Raw genomic sequence first — 26,652 nt, forward strand, 5'->3', positions numbered from 1 at the left:
TGTATTGTTTAGATACTGGTCTGATTTACATTAAGCCAAACCATGGCTTATTATGAAAGAGTGAGTGTGTGAGTACTCAGATTCAAAAACATTACTCCTTCACTCCTCCCCAAGTCCTGCTGCTGTCATGCTGCCTGGAGCTAAACCATGGTTTGGCTTAGCATTACGTCTGAACGTGGGCTTGTGGTTTGTCAAACCACATCAGACCATGAGTTGTAATTCTTGGTTATCATTCGTATTTTGCCTGAGGGAGACAAATGGTGAGCCTAGGTTTGCTTGTCACTAAGGTGAACTATAGCTGCATTCCAGGAAGCATGGCAGCAGCAGAAGTAGCAGCAATTTTTCCACTGTTCATTCATTCACAATTCACTATAATTTGGCCTACTTTTAAGTGTAAACTGGCCCATTGTATTCTTTATGCAAGGAAATAGAATTTTCATTTCCAAAGTACTTCTCTTCCTCCTCCTTTTCTTTCAAATGTGAGGTCAGTGGTGGTGACCGGAGATAAGGCCTTTTCCATTGTCTCTCTTTGGAATCCCTAGTGCTGCATCTATATCTTGCTGGTGGCAGATGAGAACTTTTTTATTGACCCAGGCATTCTTGATCAGTGGTCTTTCTTAATTTTTATATTTTATTCCTTTAACTTGTATGTAGACCACTGGTTGTTCTGTTTTTTTTAGAAGCTGGATATAAATATTTAAAATAAACGTAATTATTTTTTAAAAATAAAAAGCTTATTCTGGATAGGCAAGATTGAAACACAATGGAAGGATCACCTCCTTTATTGTTGGAGAATATATGGAGTATAAAGTAGCAGAAGTGAAGAGAAAAGGTTTTACAACTTTTGTATAGTCTTTTGGGGTCAGCAAAGAGGGCTAATTTTGGGGGGAATACTTCTTCAGTATATAATGTCAATTACATGTATGAGATCCTACTGTTTAACTAATAACTATGTGTATACATATGCATTATATACGTAATCAGACTTTGATGTTGCTGGATATGAAAATGCACCACAACTATGTCATGTACTGCATCTTTTTTACATTTGTTAGAATAGGGGAGGATAATCATCGTAATGAGAAGCACATTGCAACCAACAGTTATAGAAATGAATTTTCTGTGAAGATCTACACAAAGAATTTCTGACAAATCCCAGCCGTCTACTGTAACAGCACAGATAGTACTTGAAACAATGCACCAGTGGCTCACTAACAGCTAGAGATAGATGCCAAGTCATACTTTCACAGTCTTGACCTCACATTGATTCAGCTAAAGCTGTTTCAATGTGTATGGTAAGCCAGCAAAACTGCCATATGGGGCGTAGTGCAAAATTTTGTGCAGATAATATTAATTATGGGAACGGCATGCTTTTACCATAATACCAGGTTTGTACTGATCTCATATGATGGAACATTGCAGTTTACCATTTTACCAGCACTGATACTGCCCCATCTGATATTTAGCTCCATTCATTGCCAGTACAAGATCCACAGCTAAACTTGGTATCATTGACACGTGACACAAAGATATGGTACCTTTAAAGATATAAAAGCCACTGGATATTTTATATCTCTCTAAGTGATGGACAATATAAAAACAAACAATATCAGTATAAAAGCATGCAAAACCAACAAAAAATGGGAATTTGGGTGATTCAAGTTCACAGACACACATGGGGGGGGGGAAACAATCTATTTTTGAACCTCTGGCCTGGCTTTGAACTGAAACAGCCTTGGTTGCCTTGGTAGATAATCCAAGCTGGGAATTTAAGAGGGGGAATAAGTCCTAGTAGGTTCTCTTGCTCTCATTCTAGACCACTGACCATGATATCCTTCTGGACTGACTGGCAGAGATGTTTTGCAGTGATTCTGGTCCTTTCTCCCAGAAGATACTGTTGGAGGATTCCTGTTCAGTGTACCATTGGTGTATGGTGTCCCTCAAGGATCAATTCTGTCCCCCATGTTGTTCATTGTCTACATGGAACCACTGGGAGAGGTATTCCAAAGATTTGGAGTATATTGTCATCAATATGTAAATGACACACAGTTCTATTTCTCCTTTCATCTAACATGAAGCAGGCAGTTATGGTTCTGAACCCATGATGGGGTGGTATTGGGCTGGATGAGGACTAACAAATTGAAGCTCACTTCAGATAATTGATGTGCTTCCGGTCAGGAGAGAGCTACCCTGGAGTAGGGATTCAACCTGCCTCAGATGGCTTGAAAAATCAGGTTTGTTGCTCGAGCAAACTCCTGGATTCAGCTTTACATCTGAATTACCGGTTGATAGGTGGGCCAGAAGAGCCTTTACTCAGCTTAGGCTGATATACCAGCTGTTCCAGTTCTTGAGGAAATCAAACCTGGCTTCAGATGAAAAAGCATGCTTTATACTCTGAGCTCCGTTGAAAAAAGGAAGGATAAAATGGTAATAAATAAACAAGTTGATGTTTTGGTAGTTGTATGCTATGCAGATACTGTATTTTAATCTCTCTTGCTTTTAAGTTGAACTATGCAAATATTTAGCCTCCTGATCAGAAAATATAATCATTTTCCTGGGGGACCACAGTTTGCTTGGTATTCTAAGAATTTCAACATTCGTATTTTCAAAACATCTAACCTGTTAATGACTGCACTGTCTTCCACAGGCAGACTTCTGCTTACATGTGGTTTTTAGGATTACATCTGCAGCAGCACTGCATTGCTCTGACAAAGTTTTTGCTTGTTTGTTTTTGTTTTTCACATCCGAGCTTTTAAGAACAACAGATCTGTCCTGCTGGATAAGACCAAAGGATAGGCTACGTGTCCATTCCCAAACATTTAGCTGACCTTGAATTTAGTTTATTTACTTATACTAGCCTCCTGCCAACTGGCACCCTCCAGATGTTTTGGCCTGCAGCTCCCATCAGCCCCTGGCATCTAGAGAGCACCTGGTTGGCAAAGGATGGCTTATACTGCACTTTCTTGTTAAGACAATCACAGTGCCTTAGGTTCAAGATACAACAGAACAAAATCAAGAGCAAGAAACCCATTTGCTTTGTTTGCAGTTTGACAGCGAAACAGACTCCCTCAGAAGGTGGTGAGCACTCCATCTTTAGAAGTTTTTCAATAGAGCTTGGATAACCATCTGCCAGGCATTCTTTAGCTGTGATTCCTGCACTGCAGGGGGTTGGACAAGATGACCCTTTGGAACCATTCCAACTCCAGAATCTATGATAAAAGTCTATGATTACTCCTTGGCATGACATGAGTCTTGCTCTTTAGACAGAAATACCAACAACTGCCCATATTGCCAGTGAGAAGAAGTTACTTAAAAATTTAAAAAGAGTGGAATCCTTAGTACATTTGTACCCAGTGATCTTAAGTATAACAAGATACGAATTGAAGACTTGAAGCAGATCTGAGCCTAGGATTTCTTATAGCAATCTACCCAGGACAGTGGGCTTGTAGATCCTAGAACAGGCTTCCTCAACCTCGGCCTCCAGATGTTTTTTGGCCTACAACTCCCATGATCCCTAGCTAGCAGGACCAGTGGTCAGGGATGATGGAAATTGTAGTCTCAAAACAACTGGAGGGCCGAGGTTGAGGAAGCCCATCCTAGAACTTTCTCCAGAAACTGAAGGCATTAGAGCAGTGGTTCCAGAACTTTTTTCCCACATGGACCACTTGAAGATTGCTGAGGGTTTTGGAAGACCATTTACTTCCTTCCTTCCTTAATTACTTGCTGTTGTAGCAATTGCTTTTTTAAATATTTATATTTTATTGAAAATTTTCAGGAGAGAAATAAAGTGAAAAGGGTGGAGAGAAGTTAAAACAAAATGAAAGAGAAAAGTGCTTGAAACTGTGGTACAATATAATATATAGGTATATAGGTAGTATGATTGTTCTAATGAGTATAAACTGTTGTAGCAATTGTAATATGTGTGCTAGATGTTATTTTTATTGCTTCTTTTATTTCCTGTATTGTATTTTATAGTATTACAATTTGAATTCCATAGAATATAATTTAAAATCAATATAAGAAATAAAAGAAGCAATAACAATACAATTAAAAATCAATATGAATATTTAATGTGGACTCAGACTAGCTGAATGAATCTCTTGGTGGTTTGCAGACCACCATTTGGGAACCCCTGCATTGGACTGGCAAGATAAGAATACTACCAAAAGTCTTGACTTTTTGTTTTGCCTGAACCTTCTGCCTGATGAATGTACATATGATGGCATCTTCTAAATGTAGACCATTGGAATGAGACCATTCTCATGTTTTACTGAATCTCTAAATCAGATGAAATATTCTTGGATATTTTGTAACATCTTAAAGGAGCTAGGCCACTGTTTTTAGCATTTTTTCTGTGCTGTTTATTTGAGATAAAGCTTTCTGGGCCTGTGTTAGTGCCAAAGGTCAGCCCTGCAACATGCGAAAGCTCAGATAAACTATCTTATACCTCTAAGGAAGCAAAACCAACCCCCACATGTCTGAGATTAGTACGGTTCACCCTTTCTTTTCATGAAACAGTTTGAGTTTCTCTTGAATTTAGGGCTCCAATCCACCTTCTCTCTTTCTAATAACATTGGCTGAGGCTAGAATTCTAAGCACTCTTGTTGGATTTACAATATAAATATCAGTATCTCTGGACTTTTTCAAAGAATGCTATGGTTGATTTTTTAAAATATGGAAAGACAAAAAGTATCACTAGTCTAGATTTTACATTATCTTTGGATGTTAGTTTTTTGTTTCATTTTGTATTTTTAGAGAACGTATGAGATGACCCCAGTGACACTTATTCGTGTGATTTGAAAGTAATATATAGCCGTATTGGTTTTGTGTCTTTTATAAAAGTATCATTGGTATCACTTCAAAGAGCAAATAAAGATATTAGGTTGTATCCAACTAAGTTATACTCAGGGAAGACCCATTGAAATCAATGAACCTATGTTAGTTATGTCTATTAGCTTCAAGTATGTCTGGCATTGGATATTACACATTATGGCTCCTTTCAGCTATTGTTTTCAGACGTTAATAACTAGACTTCCTAAACTATTATTTTATCTCCTCCAAAAGCAGAACTTGTTTTTGAATCTTCAAAATCTAATTTTACTTAGAGATGGTTCACAAAATCTATAACATACAATTAGCTACTGGAAACTGCAAGAAATGCATTCTTTGTTGATTCCAGATCTGTGTGCCAAATTGCATGAAACTGGCCGTTTATAATATTGCAGTGGCAGCATTTCTATAAGGTTTAAGATCTGTGCCTCGGAATGTGATAAAAAGTGTTTTTAAAGAAACCTTCCAAGACAGAAGGGAATCTTTTACTCAAGAATCACAGTCCTGTAGCTTTGTTTCTTATTATCTAGTGTGAGCTCACACAACAGAGCCCTGCACATTGAAATATTTTCTCATTTTAAGGAATTAATGGCTCTCCACCAGCCCTTTAACATGTAAAATGAGTAGGCTACTTGTGTCCAGTACATCCAAAAAGAGCCAGGATAAAATAAACATAAGGAGTTAGATATCTTGGAAAAAATCTGTCATGGGTTTGGGTTAATCATCTCCAGAAGAAATTCAACTTGATGCCTGAAATGTAAGACTTCTTGGAGAACGCAGCAAAGCCTGAGGCAGTGTTGATCTGAAGGAGTGCTCTCCATGGGTCAGAGCTGCCTTGCTGGCAGAGTGCAAACCCAGTTCACAACAGCAGTGCTCTCAAAAGTTGTAAGACAGCAGGGTCCATACACTGCACACACTGGAGCTTCAGTTACATAGTTGAAGTTGTCTGCTTTCTCATTGTTTAAAACAAAATTTAAAAATAAAATCTGTGCCTGATTTTCTAATCTGGCCGTGAATAATAAATATATATTCAGATAGATGTTATTAGAGAATAGAAGTGTAGTTTAAGCACCAAGTTCAAAGTGAAGGGATGAAATATCATCATGGTATGCTGGAGGTACTAGTATAAAACTGTATTGTGATTTGAGGAAAAAGTTATTTTAATCAGCGCTCTAATACAATGGTTCCCAAACTTTAGGTGTATGAGGGCCCCTTTTTAACCTCAAAAATGTTTGTGGAGCCCTACATGCTAATGCTTGTAATTTAAGGCTCTCTGTTTTGGAGTCTCACACATTTGTCTATAAAACAGGTAGTTGTGCCTGGTTGTTTAAAATTTTAGGGGACCATTTATTATCTTTACCAGTGATGCAGTTAGTGATCTTAGTACTGCAGCCTTAGGATTACTAGGTTTCTTGCAAAAGCATTTTCATTCTTAAACATTCCCCCCCTACTCTGATCAGCTCCGTGAAGCTTATAGACTCCTGTGTGTTGTTAGGTGCCTGCAGACCTCAATGACCTTTGCACTTCGTTGCTCTCATGGGCAGGATCCACTTTCCTCAAAGAGGGAAGGACAACTAAATGTCTTAGGCTGTGCAGCACCTCCAACCGGCCCACAAGAGAAATGAAGTCATAAGTCATAAAAAGTCTGTTACAGTGTGTCAGGGGTGAAACTTGGGCAAAAGGTAAATATGGGGGAGAGAAAGGGCTGACCCAAGACTCTCAAAGTACTATAGAGGCTAATGGAAGACCAAGAAGAAAGGGTGACTGCAACAAATATAGGGAGTAGAAGTTGCAGTTTGACTGCACTGAGCCTGCAAAAAACAATGCTAATACAGATGTAGACTGGGAAAGATATCTGCTTAAAAGTCTTGTTGGAAATGGAATATCTTCCTATGCAGAAAGGATAGATAGATAGATAGATAGATAGATAGATAGATAGATAGACACGCTATAGTTAGACGATGAATTGGTTGGTTCTTCCTTGTTAGTATTATGATATTTAGTTTTTAAATTCAAAACCAAAATAAATTTGCCTTCTATAGTTCTTTCCTATGTTACTGGCTAGTGACACAGAAGTACTTCCATGTTTGAGAATAAGGGATGGCACATGCAGCCTAATTGTTTTCATATTTACAGGAATATATAAATTTAGTAGGTCTTATTCTCTCAGCAGTCTCAGAGAAGTCACAGTATTGTTCAAATGTACCTTTCTATATTACATTTTCAGATATCAGACTTGGGGAATGCTCCCATACCTCTTATTTCATAATGTGGTACTTGGTTTTCAGGTGCACGAGCAGTATAAAGATGGTACCTCTCATTGTCCCAGGATCGACTTGCAAAATTGTGTCTGGCAGGATTCATAAGATTAGTTAAATCAGATTATCTATCTTAATTATAGTAGCATATCAGTCAAGCTAAGACAAAGACTGCTTTCAGGTGTAGTAATGTCCACTGAGTGAACACTTCTATCAGCACTGAAAGCCCAGCATGCATACTTCTGCATTTTGCAATGGCTCCACCATCAAATGCAAGATTGGGCATGCTTACTCAGAAGTAAATCCAGTGTTGCCATTCCACTTGCAGAATGTTTTTTGATCCAGCAGATGTGCCTACAAGGGAAGGCATTTTTGTCCATTTCTAGTGCAGCCCTCTATACTATTCTATGGTGTTCCAGACAGTTTCCCAATTGTCTGGAGCTTATATTCAAGTGTGGGGAGGAGACTGTAGCAGAAAGCAGAAAGCTTTCTGCCTACTCTTCTCATATACTAGTAGATCAAACAGAATGGCAGCATTTGATGTCACCCGCTAGGTCCAGTAGAACTTACTGTCTTAATCAGTCGCCTGCAATCCTAAGTATACTTAAGCCAGAAGTTGCATTTAAAAAAATGAATTATGCTTTTTTTATTTTTCAGTAAACAAGCTGCTATGTTCATTGGTAGGAGTGTATGTGGTTTCCCCTGCCACTACAGATCACAATTTTAAAATTTAAACAAACATTGTAGATCAGGCAATACAAAAGATTTGATTTTGATTGTTTTGAATGTACTTCCTTTTTCACCAATTTGTTCCTCATGGTATGAAGTTCAGTGATTTTTCCATACCCCCACACGAAGAATAGATAGAAGGGAAGGAAGAATGTTAAAATATTTTATACTCCATAAGGCAGTCATTTGGAGAAATAAATCGCTGAGTGCTGAAGCATTTCGAATCCTTTTCATCTGACCAGTCGGTGACCTGATAACTATTTCCTGCCCCTAAATAAGGTTGTGACCTAGGTCTTAGAGTGCAAAAGACAGATAATTTTAGTAACAACTTAAATTCAAATAGGTTTGGCTCAGGGGAGAATGTGCAGGGGACAGATGAGGAAGGATAGGGTATTTGGCAAGAAAGACTGAATAAAGTGTTATAATGCTTGGACTTCTTAAATACAAATCCTTAAGTTTTTCTTAAATACAAATACAAATGTCACTGTATTTTTCCTCAGCTCATTCATTGTCTTTCTTCCTACACTCTGCACAGTCTCAGTGAATGAAGAAATGCTTTGATTAGTTATTTTAAGTCCTTTTTTCACACATAAAGGTCAGTTATGGAAACTCCAGCTAGAAAACTGAGGGCCAAAGTAGACGGGACATCATTCATACAGTTAGCAATTCTTTGAATGGTGAGGCACAGGTCCTAATCCAGAACATCATGCTATTGCATGGAATGAGGTTGCTTAACCCCTTTGCTTTACTCTGATCTGGTCTGGATTGGAAACCTGTGCCTACTATTTGTATTGGAAGAAAAGCTCCTGATTGTGGTAATTGTTGTTGTTTAGTCATTTAGTCATGTCCGACTCTTCGTGACCCCATGGACCAGAGCACGCCGGGCACTCCTGTCTTCCACTGCCTCCCACAGTTTGGTCAAACTCATGTTCGAGAACACTGTCAAACCATTGTCTGTGGTAATAGTAAAGGTAAAGGGACCCCTGACCATTAGGTCCAGTCGTGACTGACTCTGGGGTTGCAGCGTGTGGAATATCTGCTTTATTGGTCTCACTTTATTGGCCAAGGGAGCCGGCGTGCAGCTTCCGGGTCATGTAATAATAGGACACAAATAGCAGACATGTAGGGCCCATGGATGGGATTGTAGCAGGAGCGATGGGTTAAATTCTCATTACCACCCACACCAGCACATGGGGGTGAGGTCATGTCTGCTATTTACTTTTTAAAACTATTCACACCCAGTTGCTAATTATGTGAATGGTGTCTTGTCAAGTTTGGCCCCAAATATACATTCATATTTAAGAAAGACATATAGTTCCCAATAGTAGATTGGTAACCCTAGCATTCATATTAACTATTATTTGGCATTCATAAAGAAGGTAGCTAAACAGTAGTTTAAAAGTGGAACTTCCCAAACTCTTTTAATCTGCACTGTGTGGAGCATGGTTGTGTGGAATGAGAATTTTAATCTGCATTGAAGATTGTGGATATAGAACTATAATGTGGATGCTGCACTAAATCAATCTAGAATGGAAACCTATATTCTTGTGTGTAAACCTTAATTATTTCACGTAGAAAGTGTTGGCAGATGGACAGGATATAACTGATGAAAATATATTTTGCAAACACATGTTGGTGTGTACAAATTCTCAAACAGTTCATATATTATTGAGATCTTATTGCTGCCATTGACATGTTGCTGCTGCTGAGATTGTGTCATTTATCATCCCACTGACTTGGTCTGTGGTCTGTTTTAGATACACTTACCCTGTGACCGTGCAGCATAGAAAGAAATGTCTGCCTCCCACTTAAGAACACTTAACTTCCTCCAACATGCTTAAATTGACACATCCTTGTATTTTACATAAACTGGAACATCTTTGTATTCAGCAGTGATCAAACATGGTCAGCATCAGTGGCGTAGCGTGGGGGGTGCAGGGGGGGCCGGCCGCACCGGGCGCAACATCTGGGGGTTAGGGTTAGGGGGCGCAAATCCACGGGTTAGGGGGCGCAAATCCACGGGTTAGGGGGCGCAAATTACTTGCCTTGCCCCGGGTGCTGACAACCCACCCTACGCCACTGGTCAGCATTGTCTTCTTTCGTAGTGCTAATCATCTGTTCAAACACATATGTACGGCGAATGGTCAGCTGACCATCTGTCAGGAAATGCATTCAGTGTGGCTCATGTTTGGGTACTAGATGCCATGTCTTTACCTGACCCAGTCCTGATCTCTTTTGCTAGAACAATCCTATGTAGTCGTCATACCTTACCTCTTAATATGCTCCTGCTTTAGTACCTACAATAATGTTAAGTGAATGGATTAGGACATGGACAATCCTTATATGGGCATATCATAATGTGATTGACTGCAAGTTTTATGGGGGGGGGTCTGATTTTTCTATCCCCTGGATGGTAACTATAGCATTATGAAGGACTGATTGTCCTAATGAGGTCAGAGAGCTACAGCATTCCCAAAAGGTTGTTTCCTTTTGACATAGTTTTTAATATTGAACACAAGCTAATGCTCTTTCCTTTTGTAACTAATAAAGTTGTGGAACACCCACATATTATAATTCCTTTTGATGATGTGAAATGTTATTTTAAACAAAACACTGTGAGAAGACTGCAAAATTGAAGCCTAGATATTGAAAATGTGGTGCTGTTAAATAAAAGGAACAAAGTCATATACCTTTTACACTTTTCAGTTAATCTGCACAAATAGAAAGTAAGTACACTAGATTTAGAAACTTTTATGAGAAATTGTAGGCATGGTTACAAATGATTCAGATATTTAATAATGGGATTGTACAGCAGTATAACCCCTTGACATTTCTCTAATAAGTGCTAGTGCATGTATTATATCTAACATACACTTCCCAAATTAAAATTCTTCGCATTGGAAACTATTAACATGTGCAGTCTGCAAACTACTAGCAAGTCATGCCAAATCAACTAGTTCATTTGCACCTGAACAGCCTTTATGGCCACTATCTACCTACAGATCTTCAACATAAGAATATGCAAATAAAAGGTGTAACTTCTGCCGCTGAACCCTTTTCATTGATTGCCTGTTATATTTTAATTGTGGTTTAACATAATGGTTGTAATTTTTATACTGATCTAAGGTCCTTTGGGGTCAATATAAGGGCAATCTAAAAGCAAAATAAATAGATAAATAACAAAAAAATCCAAACAAACCAGGGCACTAGCAAGGTCAGCTTTGACATCCATCACATGTTTAAGGGTGGGGAGGATAAGGAAGACCTAAACTGACTTTGCCTCTCCAATCTGGTGATCAGCACTTTCAACCCTTAGTGTGTACTATCCATTTATTACGGCAGGGATGGGGAACTTGTGGCCCTCCTAGATGTTTTTGGAATCCGTCTCCGTCTCCTGTCAGCCATAGCCAGCATGGCCAATGGTTACAGAAGGCCACAGGTTTCCCATCCCTGTGTTGGGAGATGCACACATGGACCCTGGTCCAACATGAATCATCTTATGGCAGGTTTTAACCTGTCTATCACAGCTTTCCAAATTTGAGGGTATCTGACCCAAGATGCAGAGTATCAGATCCAGTTCTGTGTGCAGAACCCTGCTTCCATATGTGGATTGTTTGTGCTACATCAGGCCAACTGTCAATGAGGTCCATCGCAAAATATATTGAATATATCAACCATGTTTATTGTCCTTTTTCCTCCACATCACTAAGACCTTAACTACAGATACACATTTCTTTTTAAATAGTTGCCTAACAATTGTGCAGATGGTGAACCATCCATTATAGTAAGGAAATATTTCTTACTGAAGTGAGTAAATTAATCACAAATTCATATATTTTGAATTGTTAGCTTGTGTCAAAGTGGAATCAAAGAATATTCATTTTAAAATGTATGATACAGGTAAGAAAATTAAAATGGAATTAAAGAGAATATATGGTTTATGCTGTCAGCAAAGGTTTCTTGTTTAACCTACAGATGACCTGGCCTTGTTTGTTCAGATGACAGCTCTAAAAGTGTACAGGGAATATTCTCTTGTAATACAATGATTTGCCGCAAGCCCTGACCTCAGTGACTGTCAGGGAGCAGGTCTGAATTGGCCCTTTCTCTGATATCGTGACACTGCTTCTGTTGCCTCGATTGTGACCTCTGATTGAAAGATACCCCTGGGACTTCTATATAATAAGCATGACTCCTGACTCTTAGCCAGGTCTGCTTTCTTAGATTTTTGTCAGACTTTCCTAGTAGTCCAGGCTATATATGCTACAATTTACTTGAGCTGTCACGGTGCTCTGTAACCGGTGTGCTCTTTGAAATTGAGGAGGTTTTTAAATCTGCATTTTGCAAATGGGAATATATCATAGTCATGTAATATATAAACAACTTTCTTGTTAGGTATCCATTGCAAAATGCATATTAAGATTTCAATGTGTGTGTTTGTTTGTTTTTACTTTTTCCTCAAATACTGCGTAGAACGCATTACCTGTACCTTTAACAGCAGTCATCCAAGTATTATAGTTCAAATGTTGCTAAATGCATCTTTTTTTTTTTTGCATCCATCCCCTTCGGTGCCATGCAAATTATCCAACTTACTCCACTGTCCGTAGTAAATCTTTGAGTATAGTATAGCTAACCACATTGCCTAAGTAGCAAATTACAATGTTTTAGCTACACTGCCACTCATTCATTGTTTAACCTTGTATCATAAAGTGCTTCTTTCTTGCATAATGAAAATGGTTCCATTATGATTTTCTGCAAATTTTTCTCATCATGACTCCTTCTGCTTCCACCATATGTGTTCCAGTTTCACACTGGCTCTTCCACCACAACAGCCAAAGAATGCAAGGCATAAACAATACAAATATGGATGCTCTGGTGTTGTTGCAGATCATAAAACTGGCATGTAAGTGTCATTGGGCCAGTTCAGAGATTCATTCCCTTCTTGCTAGACCATAGCATACCTTTGCCTCCTGTGGTCTAATTTCTGTTCCCTAACCAGAACCATAAATCTATTCAAACCATCGTAAAGTGACACTAAACCACAGTTCCCTCTTACATAAAGGAAAACTGTAGTTTAAACCAACCAGAATTGGCATGCCAGTGAGGGGAGAATGAGGGGGGAGCCCATGTTTCTGGTGATTACTCACAACTTTCTAGGTCCTGATTTATCAAGCTGCACTGCGGTCAGTTTGGCATGAATGCTTTCTTTATCAAAGAAATTATATTTAATAAACAGTTATATTTTAGTCAAGTCTTTATACTTTTCAACTGGTTCACTTATGCTTTGGCTGTTCCTCCAGGTACAGGAGTCTTTCTGAGCCTTTGGATTGGGTACACTACAACATGGGCATTATTATGTGTAAAGAAGCAGCTCCTATATTTTTCTGCTTTAATGAGACCCATGATCTCTGAAATTTCAACATGAATATTCATGATCAGGGATCTATCCACAGATAATATTCTTAAGTTCCCTTGCAAGCACACTGCATTTTTCTTGTTTACTCAGACACAGGAGTAATTCCTGAAAGTGCAAAAATGTGTACCGTTGCAAAATCATTTGCACTACATGCTTTGTACATGAAGTATCCACAATTGTTGTTTTAAATTGTGAATGGCTAACACGTGGCCCTTCAGATGCTTTGAATTCTAGCTCCTAGAATTGATCAGGGATGGTCACAGGTTAACTATTCCTGGTTTAATTATACATTAACATATATTGGACTAATGGGAGTAGCTGTTTGTAATAAGCGTAAATGATGTGCATGTATATACCTTATTGTAATTGTCCCTATTTCACAGTATGCCGTAATGACCCTGAAAAATTACTGTATTTTTCCGTCTATAAGACGTCCTCATGTATAAGACGTCCCCTATTTTGGGGGACTCCGATTTAAGAAAATGGGGGGAGATGTATCCATGTATAAGACGCGCCCAAAATTTTGAAGTTATTTTTTAGGGGGGAAACTAGTTTTTTACACAGAAAAATAGGGTAATTTAGAAAGTAAAGGTACAATAGAAGAAATACACTGAGTCGATCTGATTTTCCTTTTTATAGAAGCACTTTCCTTAATGTATGCTTTGTTTTCTAAGACTTCAGCCTGATGCAAATCACTATGATCAAAGTATAAGCCACTTACCTTTTTAAGTAAAAATCCAAATTACTATGCATTGCTTTCAGACCACAAATAAGATTGCCATGATACCTGTCTTCCATTTTTCTTAATGCAACCTCAAGCCAGTTTAAACAAAAAACAAAAAAACAAACCTTGAACATTAGATCTGAATGCTGGCATAGTGTTAGAGAGATCTGAAATTCATCCAGGATGCATGGACTGAATGACTACTTTCTTTATTAATCTTACCCTGGCAGCAGTAGTACTGATGCTTTGTGTGGGAGGTGAATTATACTTATAAATCATAAAAGTTAAACAGTAGTTGCATTTTTAGCATTTGTTCAGTCTTTAGCATATATGTCCATTTTACTCAACCCCTTTTTCCACAGTCACATTATTTGGTCATTTTATTAACTACTTAAGTTCCAGAAAATATTTTTACTACTATAGGTTCATATTTAACTGTTTGTCCTATGTCACAAAATACCAGTACAGTGGTACCTCTGGTTACAAACACCTCAGGTTACTAACACTTCGAGTTACAAACTCCGCTAACCCAGAAGTAGTACCTCGGGTTAAGAACTTTACCTCAGGATGAGAACAGAAATTGCATGCCAACAGCACGGTGGCAGCAGGAGGCCCCATTAGCTAAAGTGGTACCTCAGGTTAAGAACGGTTTCAGGTTAAGAACGGACCTCCGGAACGAATTAAGTTCGTAACCAGAGGTACCACTGTAGTTAGAACAGTGTTGAACAATGTTTTTCAACCTATATGCTGGAAGAGTTAATTTCATGATAGAGGCAGCAAAGCAGGACCTCTTCACTGCCACTGTAAGTAGGCATACATGTGCTAAATCAGTTGCACTTATATTTGTGAACTGGTCAATTTTTACACACACAGTTCCCCACTATTCCAGGGGGCTGAATGTGCTTCGTAGCATCAGAGGGGATGCTATGGGGCAATTGTGTTGCTAACCCTCTGCATTTCAGCACCATACAGTGAGACAGGGGCCTTGACAGGATCGCCGGCTCTGTCCACTGGAAAATTTCCAGAAAATTAAAGAATCCATTTAAATCCATAAGACTCTTGGGAGAGTCCATCATAATTGGTCTCCTACCTCCTGCAGGGTAAAATTAATAGAGTTGTCCTAAAGTTCAACAGGAAGTGGTCTGACCATGACAGTGGAGTCATAGAGCCATCACCACCCCAATTCCAGACCACCAAATCCAGGGAATGTCCTGTCCTGTGGGTCAGGCCAATGACCACATGAGACATCACTTCATTATACTGCATTTTTCTGTGAAAGTGCAGTTTGTACATATTTAAATAGAATAAATAAATAATGAAGTCTCAAGCTGGATCGGGGGAAAGTAGCCTTGCAAAGGCATGGGCAATAGTCCTAGAGTTCTCCAGCACCATGCCAGAGGCTGCCTCTGCCAGTTCAGTCAGGGAGGCTACTGGTCATCTGGCTGTGCAGAACAGAAGCAGCACAGTCAATCTCTTTTGGTCTGGCACCAGGTAAAAGCTCCAAAGGCCGGCTGCCAGTTGGAGAGGTCTCCTGGTGAGTCACTGTAAGAACGGCATTTGATCATTTAGTTTTTGAGATGTAAAATCAAATGGAAAGACTATTACGATTTGGTTTGAAATCTAGATGATCTGTTGTACAGTGTGGTCATGGTCACATCTTAAAATACTAAATTGAAGCAAATGTTCCAAGGGTTTGCCTGTTTAGATAAAATTCATTTAGGGCTGTCATCACCATTGAGCTGTTTAAAATACAGCATGACAGGAAGCTATATTGTTAAATAATTGATATTGTGACAACTGTTGACTAACGATTCTGAAGAAGTGTGCATGCACATGAAAGCTTATACCAAGAACAAACTTAGTTGGTCTCTAAGGGGCTAGTGGACTTTTTTTTTTTTTAACGTATTTCGACTGTGTCAGACCAACACGGCTACCTACCTGAATAACAATTCTTTAGTTAGATAGATTTGCTGGTTAATACCCCAGAATAGTCAGCTGATTGGAGCAAATGGTTATGAGATAGTTGGGAATACATTTGATTGGCATACCAACTAAGAGGAGGGGGCAGAGGGGGTGTGTGTGTGTGAACTTGAGACAGAAGGGAAAAGCACACTGTGAGTTGGCATCTCTGCAAATCTGATGTGGGTTACCAGATCAGCTTTGCCTCCACTTAGGGTTTATTTTTATATTTGTAAATAATTATTTGTAAATAAAGCCAACATTATAATGATACAATAAGTCTCAGCACTCTCATCCAAAGTAAACCAAGCCCATTTAGCATTGCCTATGCAACTTTTCACCACTGGGGAAGTGGGGAACACAATACAAGATGACTAATATGTAAGCCTGCACATGGGGTATATTATACTTCTAAGCTTGCTAGCTTTTCTTCTTTAGTCAGTACAATACAATCCTGTGTATGTTTCCTCAGAAGTAAGTCATTCTAGAGCTTCATTCCAAGTAAGAGTGCATGTGATTGCTGCCTTAAATGTCCGTGTATTTTGTTACTCTGTTAACAAAATGACTGGGAACATTCCCAAAATGTCTTGAGACAGAACAAGCATTGCTATGAAAATGTTATTGCTGGTGGCAAGAGAGAAAAATTAAGAGCAGGCTAAAGTACAGAGAATATGGTTTCTTTTTGCTCTAGAGAATCAAAGTGATCACAAAGGGTACTTTCCCATGGCACATAATCATCCCAAGGGATTAAATGCTCCAACAGATCATCCTGATAATACATAGATTTTAGGAAACAGGTGCTGGAGATATGACTTGATTACATTCAGTGCTCTAAGTTCACAGTATGAAAAATCGGGAATGAATTTGGAAGTTCATTCCACCACCTTACACTGAGTGTTTCTACACATCACAAAATCAGCCAGAAGCCTCAGGCTTTTCTGGTCTGAAAAGGCCAGAAACAAGAGGTCTGCACTACGTATAGAGATCTTTAACATATAATATCACATATTCCAATGTGAATTTCTTCTTTCTAAGTTGACTTCTACCAGCTGCTGTGAGTTGGTAAAGTAACTTTTTGAGTGTCTGCTGCATTTCTGAAGCAATGTCTGCACAGGAGATTACCTCACTTCTGTCTGGTACTGTATTTGGTTCACACATGTTTGGATGTGGTGCTCTTTTCTTTCTGTTCCTTCTATATTGCAGATTCATCTCTTTTTTTTGTACATGTACTGAGTTTGACCAGGATTTAGTTTCTGATATCAGAAGCTATCCCCATCTCCCTCCACTTTTTTTTCTTCTACATCTTCGTAGAATTGCAATTACAACACCTTCTAAATAAGCTCTGTCACCACAGTCCATCATGTACATTCTACATCCCAAGCCACCCCAATGCAGAGTCCATCTTATTTAGCCATGGCCCAGGTGCACATGAAAAGTAGAAATGATGTCACTCAAGGGCACAAACATAAAATAGGAATAAGCAGAATAGAGCAAGGTCCTGGATCCCTTGAGAATAGCGCAGGATCAGGAGATAGAAGCTCATCAGTAGTAAGGTTGGTGGGTAAAAAGTTAAAGGTAAATGACCCCTGGATAGTTAGATCCAGTCAAAGGCGACTGGAAAGAAGAGGGAGAGGGCCAGGTCTGAGTGCTAACCACACCTTGGAACCAGCTAAGGCTCCTAGAATAAAGCTGACCACCAGTAAAAACTCAGAAATGGCACAGTGGGCATATAAGGAGGCAGCAATTCCTGTCCCATCCAGTGTTCATCACAATCAGAGCTTTCTGTTCTGTTACAGTTAGGCTTCTATTAAAACCTGGGTTATTTGTCTTCCTACCCACTATGGCTGAAAGCCTGAAACAAACATAATTACGTGCAATTAATTGTGCAGTTAACTTCAGGGCATTTCAGTGAAAAGGAAACACAAAAACTATTCAGAAAATAATGTGATAATTTGTGTAATGTTTGTGGATTAAAAAAGAAAGCAGCAAAAATTAATGCCACTCATATTTGCTTGCTTCATTTCCATTTCGGACTTCAGGCAAGCATGAGAGTTGTGGCAATCATCTGCCATCCCTAGGCAGAAGACAGAGTTAAACCCCAGCTATTTAGTGCCCCCACTAGGAGGGGACCTGCCCTTTGAAATGTTTTTTGAGGAAATCTTGTGCGGATATAATCAAAGGGAAGGCAATTATAGAAGCTTATTTACATACCTGTTTACTTAACTGGTCTTTTATAGTAGCCCTACTAACCTCCCACAGACACATTTTGTACTTTCTGTTTCTATATGGAGCCTTATTCTGCAAATATTTTGTGTGCTACAAAGTTCAGAGAAAGCAAGTAAGGGAGAAAATACAGGCTCTGTCTTTTTTCTGTTTTTACTTACCACCTTATCTGCCCAATCCTATGAATATTTATTAAGAAGTCTTGTTGAGGCCATTTTGTCTCACTGCTACTTAAACCTGCATAGCATTCTGCTGTAAATCAGTGCTGTTTGTTTGGCATTTCTTACAACAAAAGGTTAGAACTTGAAAATATCTCTCATCCACAGGTAAGGAAGAAGCATTTGCTTATGGTTCCGCAGATAAGATGGAAAGGAACAAAGAACGTACATACCAATGGCTTCATACACAGGTTTGGGATTTTGAAGCAACTAGCCCCAGAAATGAAAAATGGTGAGATCATTGCCTTTAAATTAGATTTTTGGATTGTAATAACACATCATGTAACATGAAACCCATCTTAATTGTCCTAAAACAAATATGCTTTTTTTTTGCCAAAGGCCAGATTGCCAAGTTTCAAACACACTCCCGTTGAGAATTAATTTAATAAATTCTGCATCTCATTCTGCCACAAACCTTAGTGAATTGCTATGACATGCCAGCATGCAATATCACTTCATAATATCCATGAATATTTTTTCTGTCAGAAACCCAAATAGTTGTATTTATGAAAAATGCAGGAAAACATATATTTTTCTTATATTCTTCAAGTTACAGAATGCATTCAAAATCATTGTAATTTAATAGCTAACCAGGTACACTAAATAGTGCACCGATATGCTGAGACATGGCAGATGGTATTTTGAACTAGGCATGGGCTAGAGTGGACAATATATCTTACAGAAAAACACAAGGAAAAAGGGAGCAGAAATAATACAAAGCTTTTGATTGTTATTTAAAAAATAAACAACAAAATTTCAGGTCTGCACATTTGAGGAAATGCTTCCCTTTAAACTTCAATGATTTATCTTTGTGTAAGTGGTGGTTCTTCAGAAGTCAAAAGAGAGTTTCTCTGAGAATAGTTATCAAGGCTGTCAGGAAGATGATACCTGCAGATGCGAGGCAATTCTGCCCTCAGATCAGAAAAAAACAACATTCCTCAGAGTTTTCTTGTCAGTGGGGGGACAGCTGAATGACAAAAAGCATACAGGTGGACTTTTTAAAAACATCACAATTAATAAAGATGCTAAAGTGCAAGAGACAGGATCCAATTGGTGGAATATCAGAGGAACTAGTACACATAATTGGCATCAGCCCATAGCACAAATTCTGCCCCAGGAAGCAGGTGCGCACTATAATGCAACACTACTGGGACGCTGGTGGCACTGTGGGTTAAAGCACAGAGCCTAGGACTTGCCGATCAGAAGGTCGGCGGTTCGAATCCCCGCGACAGGGTGAGCTCCCGTTGCTCGGTCCCTGCTCCTGCCAACCTAGCAGTTCCAAAGCACGCCAAAGTGCAAGTAGATAAATAGGTACCGCTCCGGTGGGAAGGTAAACAGCATTTCCATGCGCTGCTCTGGTTCGCCAGAAGCGGCTTAGAATTCCTGGCCACATGACCCAGAAGCTGTACGCCGGCTCCCTCGGCCAGTAAAGCAAGATGAGCACCGCAACCCCAGAGTCGGCCACGACTGGACCTAATGGTCAGGGGTCCCTTTACCTTACTGTCACACAACATGCTGTCCATAAGCAGCCTGGCAGTCCAAGGTTCTCTAAATAAATTTTGATTTATTGTTATTTAACATCATTTATATCCTACTTACTTGTAATAATAGCTCTAAACAGATCCCTCCCTTCCTTTATTTGCAAGCTATTTGTGTTGAGATCAATGGTGCAGTGGACCTAGGGACAAAGTGCCACAATTGATTTCTCAGTAGGGATGTTAATGGCATGATTTTGTAGGGCGTTATTTGCCAATCCCGTGCCAAATTGAATTAAACATTGTGAGCAGCTGCTTACTTAACAGCAATGGTAACCATATCAAGTGGAAGTCAGTGACAACAGATACTCCCCAAAATATTCTTATTTGGAACAAGATAGTATATTTCAATTAATTATGTTTAGGACTGAGATGCCAGACAACGTTAGAACATCTTAGAAATGAATTTCACTTATATTGAATATTATTTAAAGCAACAATCCTCAAGTAATCATAGAATCACAGAATTGTAGAGTTGGAAGGGACCCTGAGGATCATCTAGTCCAACACCCTTCAAGGCAGGAATATGCAGCTGTCCCAAACAGGAATAAAACCTGCAACCTTGGTGTTACCAGCACCGCTCTCCAACCAATGGAGCTATCCAGGCTCTCATGATAGTCTTCAGAAAAAGATAGACGTTCAATTCATAGTTTAACCTTTTAAACAATATTTTATATAATGATGAGGTTTTTTATATACAGGAGTACCATACTTACCCTTGAAAAATATGTGCTTTTTTAAAACCAGGTGAAAAGATAAAACCATAAACTATAGTATTTTTAATCTTGAGCTCTGTAAGTTAGCAAAGGGGCCCAGATATTACAATTTAGTTTTTATTTTATTCCCTGGTTTTAATTTTCATAAAAGCATTTAGAGAAGATAAATACAATAGTTTTTTAGAATTAAGGTCAAATGTCATTTATGCAATCTCAGTTGTTTCTAACAACACACTCCTATATATGCCTACTTAGAAGTAAGCCATAGAGTTCAATTGGGCCTGTTTCCAGATAAGTAGGTATACTGTTGCAGTCTAAATCATATTAAATCACTTCTGTAAATGTGTGTGGCACATTAATGGTAATAGCATTTGTTAGGATAATTTAGGTATTATGACTGATCCTACTTACCCTCAACTTGATGGCAAAACATCAACTGGAAAGGAATCAGAAGCCATGTGGTCAAATAACTGATAGACTTATCTAACCAAAACCAAGATTACTGCTATATAATAGACTGCTTGAATAAGATTGAATAATGATAGGTGTAATTTATACTCCTTCAATACACTAGTAAATTCGATAAATTTCTAGCTATTAAAGAACTTGCATTTTGAGAATTTTATCTTAAACTTTCTGGCAGTGAATGACTTCCTTATCTGTTTGAGCCAGATTGTTAAAAATAATATTCCTTAAACCCACTGAAAATAAGAGCCAAAATTCTTAATGATATTTAGCTAAACATTTGACGACCTGCAGTTTCTAAGCAGTAGGTGTCATACAGCCCAGTGCTAACTATCATAGAATCATGGAATTGTAGAGTTGGAAAGATATGTTTATCCAGAAGTCCTATTGATTACAGTGAAACTTGCCAACAGGTAAATATGTACACTTAAGGACAAGACCTAGTAATTGCCTTAAGCGTTTGTTTTGTATTGTTCTCAAACCGATATTTAGTTGGGGGGGGTTATACTATTAAAATACGTTTAGCTGTGTTTATGGTATTCATACATTGCCATGAGACAATTGTAAAATGCTCTCCATAAATTGTTTAATAGTGATATTTATGTGCGCCCAAGCAAGCTTTAGGTTTGTCATACAAGACCCCACTTGACATGCCTAGGAAATCACTTTTGAAATAGGGAGAAGACTGGGAGGAAGTAGTGTGTTGTGTGATTTAAATTTGTTTCTCAAAGATAAGGCAAACAGCTCACTTGGTATACCAAAGCCCTTGGAGCAATTGAAATAGTTCATTGGGTACTAGCTTTAGTATTCTGATGCATTTTATTCTGTTACTGACATATTTGTCATTTTCCATTCACTGTATAGCAAACATTTCTTACCTGAGATAGATCCAGAAGTTATCAAGGGAGGAAGAGTTCAACATGTGGTAAGATGTTTTGTTTTGTTTTGTTTTTACCATGGTAACTGGGTTTTTTAAAATCTGGACATATTATTATTATTATTATTATTATTATTATTATTATTAAATTTATGCCACCCTTTATCAAAAGATCTCAGGGCACAACATTAACTCAGTGTACAACATTAAAAAATGATTACAATTGCAATCCTGTGCATTCTTAACTGGCAGTGAGCCCCACTGAACGCAATGTGACTTACTTATGGGTAAATATGCATATGATTGGCCTATAAATGCTTCTGAGATCAGGGTGAGACCTTTCTTTGAATGCTGCAGCTGTGTAAAATCAAATCTGCATATATACATAATTCATAAGCCCTTTGCATTTGCCATCTGTCCCTCAATTGTGGGTTATCCCCTTGCATGTGTCATTACCAGTCTGCCAGGAGCTGCACTGGCTTTTGATAAGCTGCCGAGTGCAACGTAAGGTGTTGCTTTCAAAAGCCCAGAATGACTAGGAACACAAATACTTAAAGGAGCACCTCTGCAATGCTCAACAGGGATCAACAGGGAGGCCTTACTTTTAGTCCCACTGTTGTGTGGTGACACAAAGCAAGGCCTTCTCTGTGATGGCACCCCAACTGTGGAAAATTACAATGAACCCCCTCAGTAACTATTTTTGGGCACCAGCTTAATTTACTCATTAACACTTTTTGAAGATAAGGGAGAGTGTCTGACTGGCATTAACATTCAGGTTCTTACTAAATTACTGGAAGTATTCTATTGGGGGAAATGTTTTAGCTGCGATTTTAGTTTTTTATTATATTTTATGTGATTGCTTTGTAAACCAGCCTGTGATCTATATACGTAAAGGGCTGTTTAGAAATAAACATGAGTTGTGAGTCCTTGTTCCACTTGTTCAATTGCACATTGACTTTCAGCAGTACCTCAGATTTCGAGGTGCAGGGAGAATAGAAAATGTACAGTGGTACCTCGGGTTACATATGCTTCAGGTTAGATACACTTCAGGTTACACACTCTGCTAACCCAGAAATAGTGCTTCAGGTTAAGAACTTTGCTTCAGGATGAGAACAGAAATCGTGCTCCAGAGGCACAGCAGCAGCAGGAGGCCCCATTAGCTAAAGTGGTGCTTCAGGTTAAGAACAGTTTCAGGTTAAGTACGGACCTCCGGAACGAATTAAGTACTTAACCTGAGGTACCACTGTATTAGGGTGGGTGCTGAATCCAGTTGTGTGAACAACAGAGTACCACTCAAAAATAATTACTTGTGTATGAATAGCAAACTGACTTTACTCAGATGTATGCTACATCCCCTCTGACGAACAACATAATACACTAACAAAATATGTGGGTGGGCTTTGTTCACAGTATAATACAGATTTATCTCTGAATTATGTTTGAGGAATGAATTTTACCCCCAGTCTGAATGACTAGTAACCCAGATTACTTTTTTGTATAAGCCCACAAAGAGATCAAGACCTGTTTGATACAGCCAGGCAGTGGCGTAGCGTGGGTTGTCAGCACCCGGGGCAAGGCAAGTAATTTACGCCCCCTAACCCGTGGATTTGCGCCCCCTAACCCGTGGATTTGCGCCCCCTAACCCATTGATTTGCCCTAACCCCAGATGTTGCGCCCGGTGCGGTCCGCCCCCCCTGCACCCCCCACGCTACGCCACTGCAGCCAGGCATGTTAATTGGTAGCTTCTGCCTCATGAATATACAGTGGTGCCTCGCAAGACGAAAATAATCTGTTCCGCGAGTCTCTTCGTCTAGCGGTTTTTTCGTCTTGCGAAGCAACCCTATTAGCGGCTTAGCGGATTAGCGCTATTAGCGGTTTAGCGGCTTAGCGGCTATTAAAGGCTCAGCGGCTTAGTGGCTAAAAGGCTATTAGCAGCTTAGAAAAGGGGGGGGAGCGAAAAAAATTGCAAGACTCGCAAGACGTTTTCGTCTTGTGAAGCAAGCCCATAGGGAAATTCGTCTTGCGAAGCGCATCGAAAAACGGAAAACCCTTTCGTCTAGCGGGTTTTTCGTCTTGCGAGGCATTCGTCTTGTGGGGCACCACTGTATTAATTTCAAAACATTTATTGAAAACTTGAGATGAGTCCCAGCAGAATAAAAGAATAAAAACCAGCAATAAGTGTTTTAAATAACAATCAGTACAGTAGACTCTGCAGCAGCAGGAACCCAGCATCACAGTGTCCACTTTGTGGCCATAAGCATTCTGCCAGAGGTATGTTTTAGTGCTAGGACTGGGAGAACTCAGATTTCAAACCCTATTATGCCATAAACCTTGCTTAATGACCTTGGGCAGGTCATGCAAACTCTGTCTAACCTAGTTCACATAGTTGTGATGAGGACTAAAGTATCCTACTTTGAGGTCCATGGAAGAAAGGCAGGATGTAAATGTTGCAAATAAAATAAATAAATAGGACACAAGGCCAAAGTATCTCATCAGATAGGTTGTTCTTGGGTTCATCAGCATGGCATCCATGGCCAACAATATGCCCACCAGGACCTCATCTGAAATATTTCCTCAAAAGTCCGCAATAATTGAGAAAGTATTTTCTCTTTCTGCTCAGTCCCTGTCTGCACTGTCTTGGCCTCTCCTATACACCCTCATTGCAGCCATTTTGTGAGTGGTGCCCACGGCACTTTCTCAAAATTCCAGATTTTCCCACTGGTTCAAAAAGGTTGGTGACTCCTGTTCTACAGCCTCAAAATCATTAAGATAAAAGTATGTCTTCACCTCACATGTGTGCACATGGAGTAGGAACAGCCTTGCATAGCTAGGGCAGTAACTCAGCTAATCTAGTTAATCCCTTTAAGAAACCTGTAGGTCCCAGACTATAAAGGGATTTTAAAAGAGCCACCTTAAATTAAGTCCAGAAGGTGTCTACTCTTTGCAAAGTAGGATGAATATATTCCCAAATGTAAGCTTCTTCCAAGAGATGGGCAAGAGAATTCTGCACTAGTTGAAGCTTCTGGTCTATGTTCATGGACAGCCTTCAATGAAGCACACTTCAGCAATACATTTTAGAGATTACAAAAGCATGGATCAGCATGGCAAAACCTCTCTTCTCCAAAAGGGGGCAAGAATATCACAGATGAAGTGGATAAAACAGATGTTTGTCTAACAGATTGGGAGAACTTAGATCAGGGTCAACTGGCAGTTAGATTTCTGGCAATTAATAGTTGATCAGCAAGGGTCTCCTATTTTTGTTAGGAACAACAGCAACATAATTACTTTTTTCTAGCTAAATTAGGCTGCTGAAATGTGTCCACAAGTTCATAGGCTCAGAGTGTGCTCAGAGTCTCCCTGTTCTTTCATTCCAACTGTCTTCTGCACATGGTTCCAGTTTGTAGGTCTTGGGGTTCTATTAAAAACCAAAACCAAACTAGATCCAAGAAACCTGAAGTCTACTCCAGTCTGTAAGAGTGGACAAACACTGAATGACTGCATTAATTTGTTTTGCCAAGATCTTGGAATCACCACAGTCATTACAGATACACTTCAGAAGCTGAGAGCACTTAGTCCATTGAAATAATTGAGAAATAAAGACTGTACTGTATTCTTAGGTCCTCCCTCAATGAGATGTAAGTGTATTTTAACTTTCTTGCATATGCACCAACTAATTTCACTAAAAATGTTAGTACATTTATGAATTGTAATTTTATTTATGTTTTAAACCTTAAATACAGCATTGCATTCACAAATGACACATTTTTAAACTCGGCAAAATTAAATTCGCATGTACATTTCAGTTTCATAGGCTGTGATCCTTACATGGAAATAAATCTAAACATAAATAGTCTTACTTACAAGGATTTATGGTTGAAAGACCAGTATTTGTAATATACAGATATGTGCATTGCTGAAACCATTGAATTAATTTCTCTATTCAATCTCCATTCTAAATCTAAAAACATACTGACATGAAAGAACTTTTTTCTGTTCTATTCTTTTAAATCCATCAATATGTTACATTTTAATATAATTATCTTATGCAAGCTGTACATAAAAACTCTTCTGAAGGTTTAGTTAGGTAGCAAAGATGAAATTACTCACTCAGTGTTTGATTGATAGAACTGATACTTGCTCTGGATTAAGCACAAATATGGCAAAAAAATAATCAAATATAACATTTCTGGCTTTCAACTCTGACTTTAAATTATAGACTGCTCAGTAAATGATCTTAAGCTGTTTAAGGTTTCATCAGTTGTCTGCAAGATTTATTTTCTTCAAAATTACTGTACTAAAATGTTGTCTTTTGTTGCTGCACTGATTCTGATCACAAACCACAATTTTAAGATCGCCTCCTATTTACAAAAATGCTTTGACATAGTGCATTTGTTCAGACTGGGCAGCAATAAAGGATTGTGGGATCATTCTGAAGAAGATTGTTTGACAGAGCCGGCTTGTTTATTTGAGAGTAATGTGAGCTGCATTCAGAAAATGTCATATTTTGTTTCTTGATTGTGTACATTCTCTTTCACTGCTTCCAGACAAGCCCTGTAAGGAGAGAAGACACGGATTTAGAGCTTGTTTCCATGACCAGTGGAAGTACTTTGACTCAGAACAAAGAAAAAAATAATCAGCCACACAGACACTCTGCAGGACCTTCAAGTAAGTTGTACTTTCCTTTTAATAATCAGCTAGATAAAGC

General features: G+C 38.8%; 1 protein-coding gene across 6 annotated transcripts in view; it reads left to right on the top strand.

Moving 5' to 3' along the window:
- LRRIQ1 (leucine rich repeats and IQ motif containing 1) overlaps positions 1–26,652 on the top strand; it is a 99,395-nt gene that overhangs the window by 62,420 nt on the left and 10,323 nt on the right. For 5 of the 6 annotated variants that reach the window (XM_083573289.1, XM_083573292.1, XM_083573293.1 and 2 more), the window contains 3 exons: positions 18,463–18,586; positions 21,935–21,995; positions 26,492–26,612. In XM_083573289.1, the coding sequence (XP_083429415.1) occupies positions 18,463–18,586; positions 21,935–21,995; positions 26,492–26,612 (306 nt within the window). Of the gene's footprint in view, positions 1–18,462; positions 18,587–21,934; positions 21,996–26,491; positions 26,613–26,652 lie in introns of those variants that run through there. The other variant, XR_014538887.1, reaches the window with a different exon arrangement.

The sequence above is a fragment of the Podarcis filfolensis genome (assembly GCF_964270895.1).
Source record: "Podarcis filfolensis genome assembly, chromosome: 10".
Taxonomy (NCBI): domain Eukaryota; kingdom Metazoa; phylum Chordata; class Lepidosauria; order Squamata; family Lacertidae; genus Podarcis; species Podarcis filfolensis.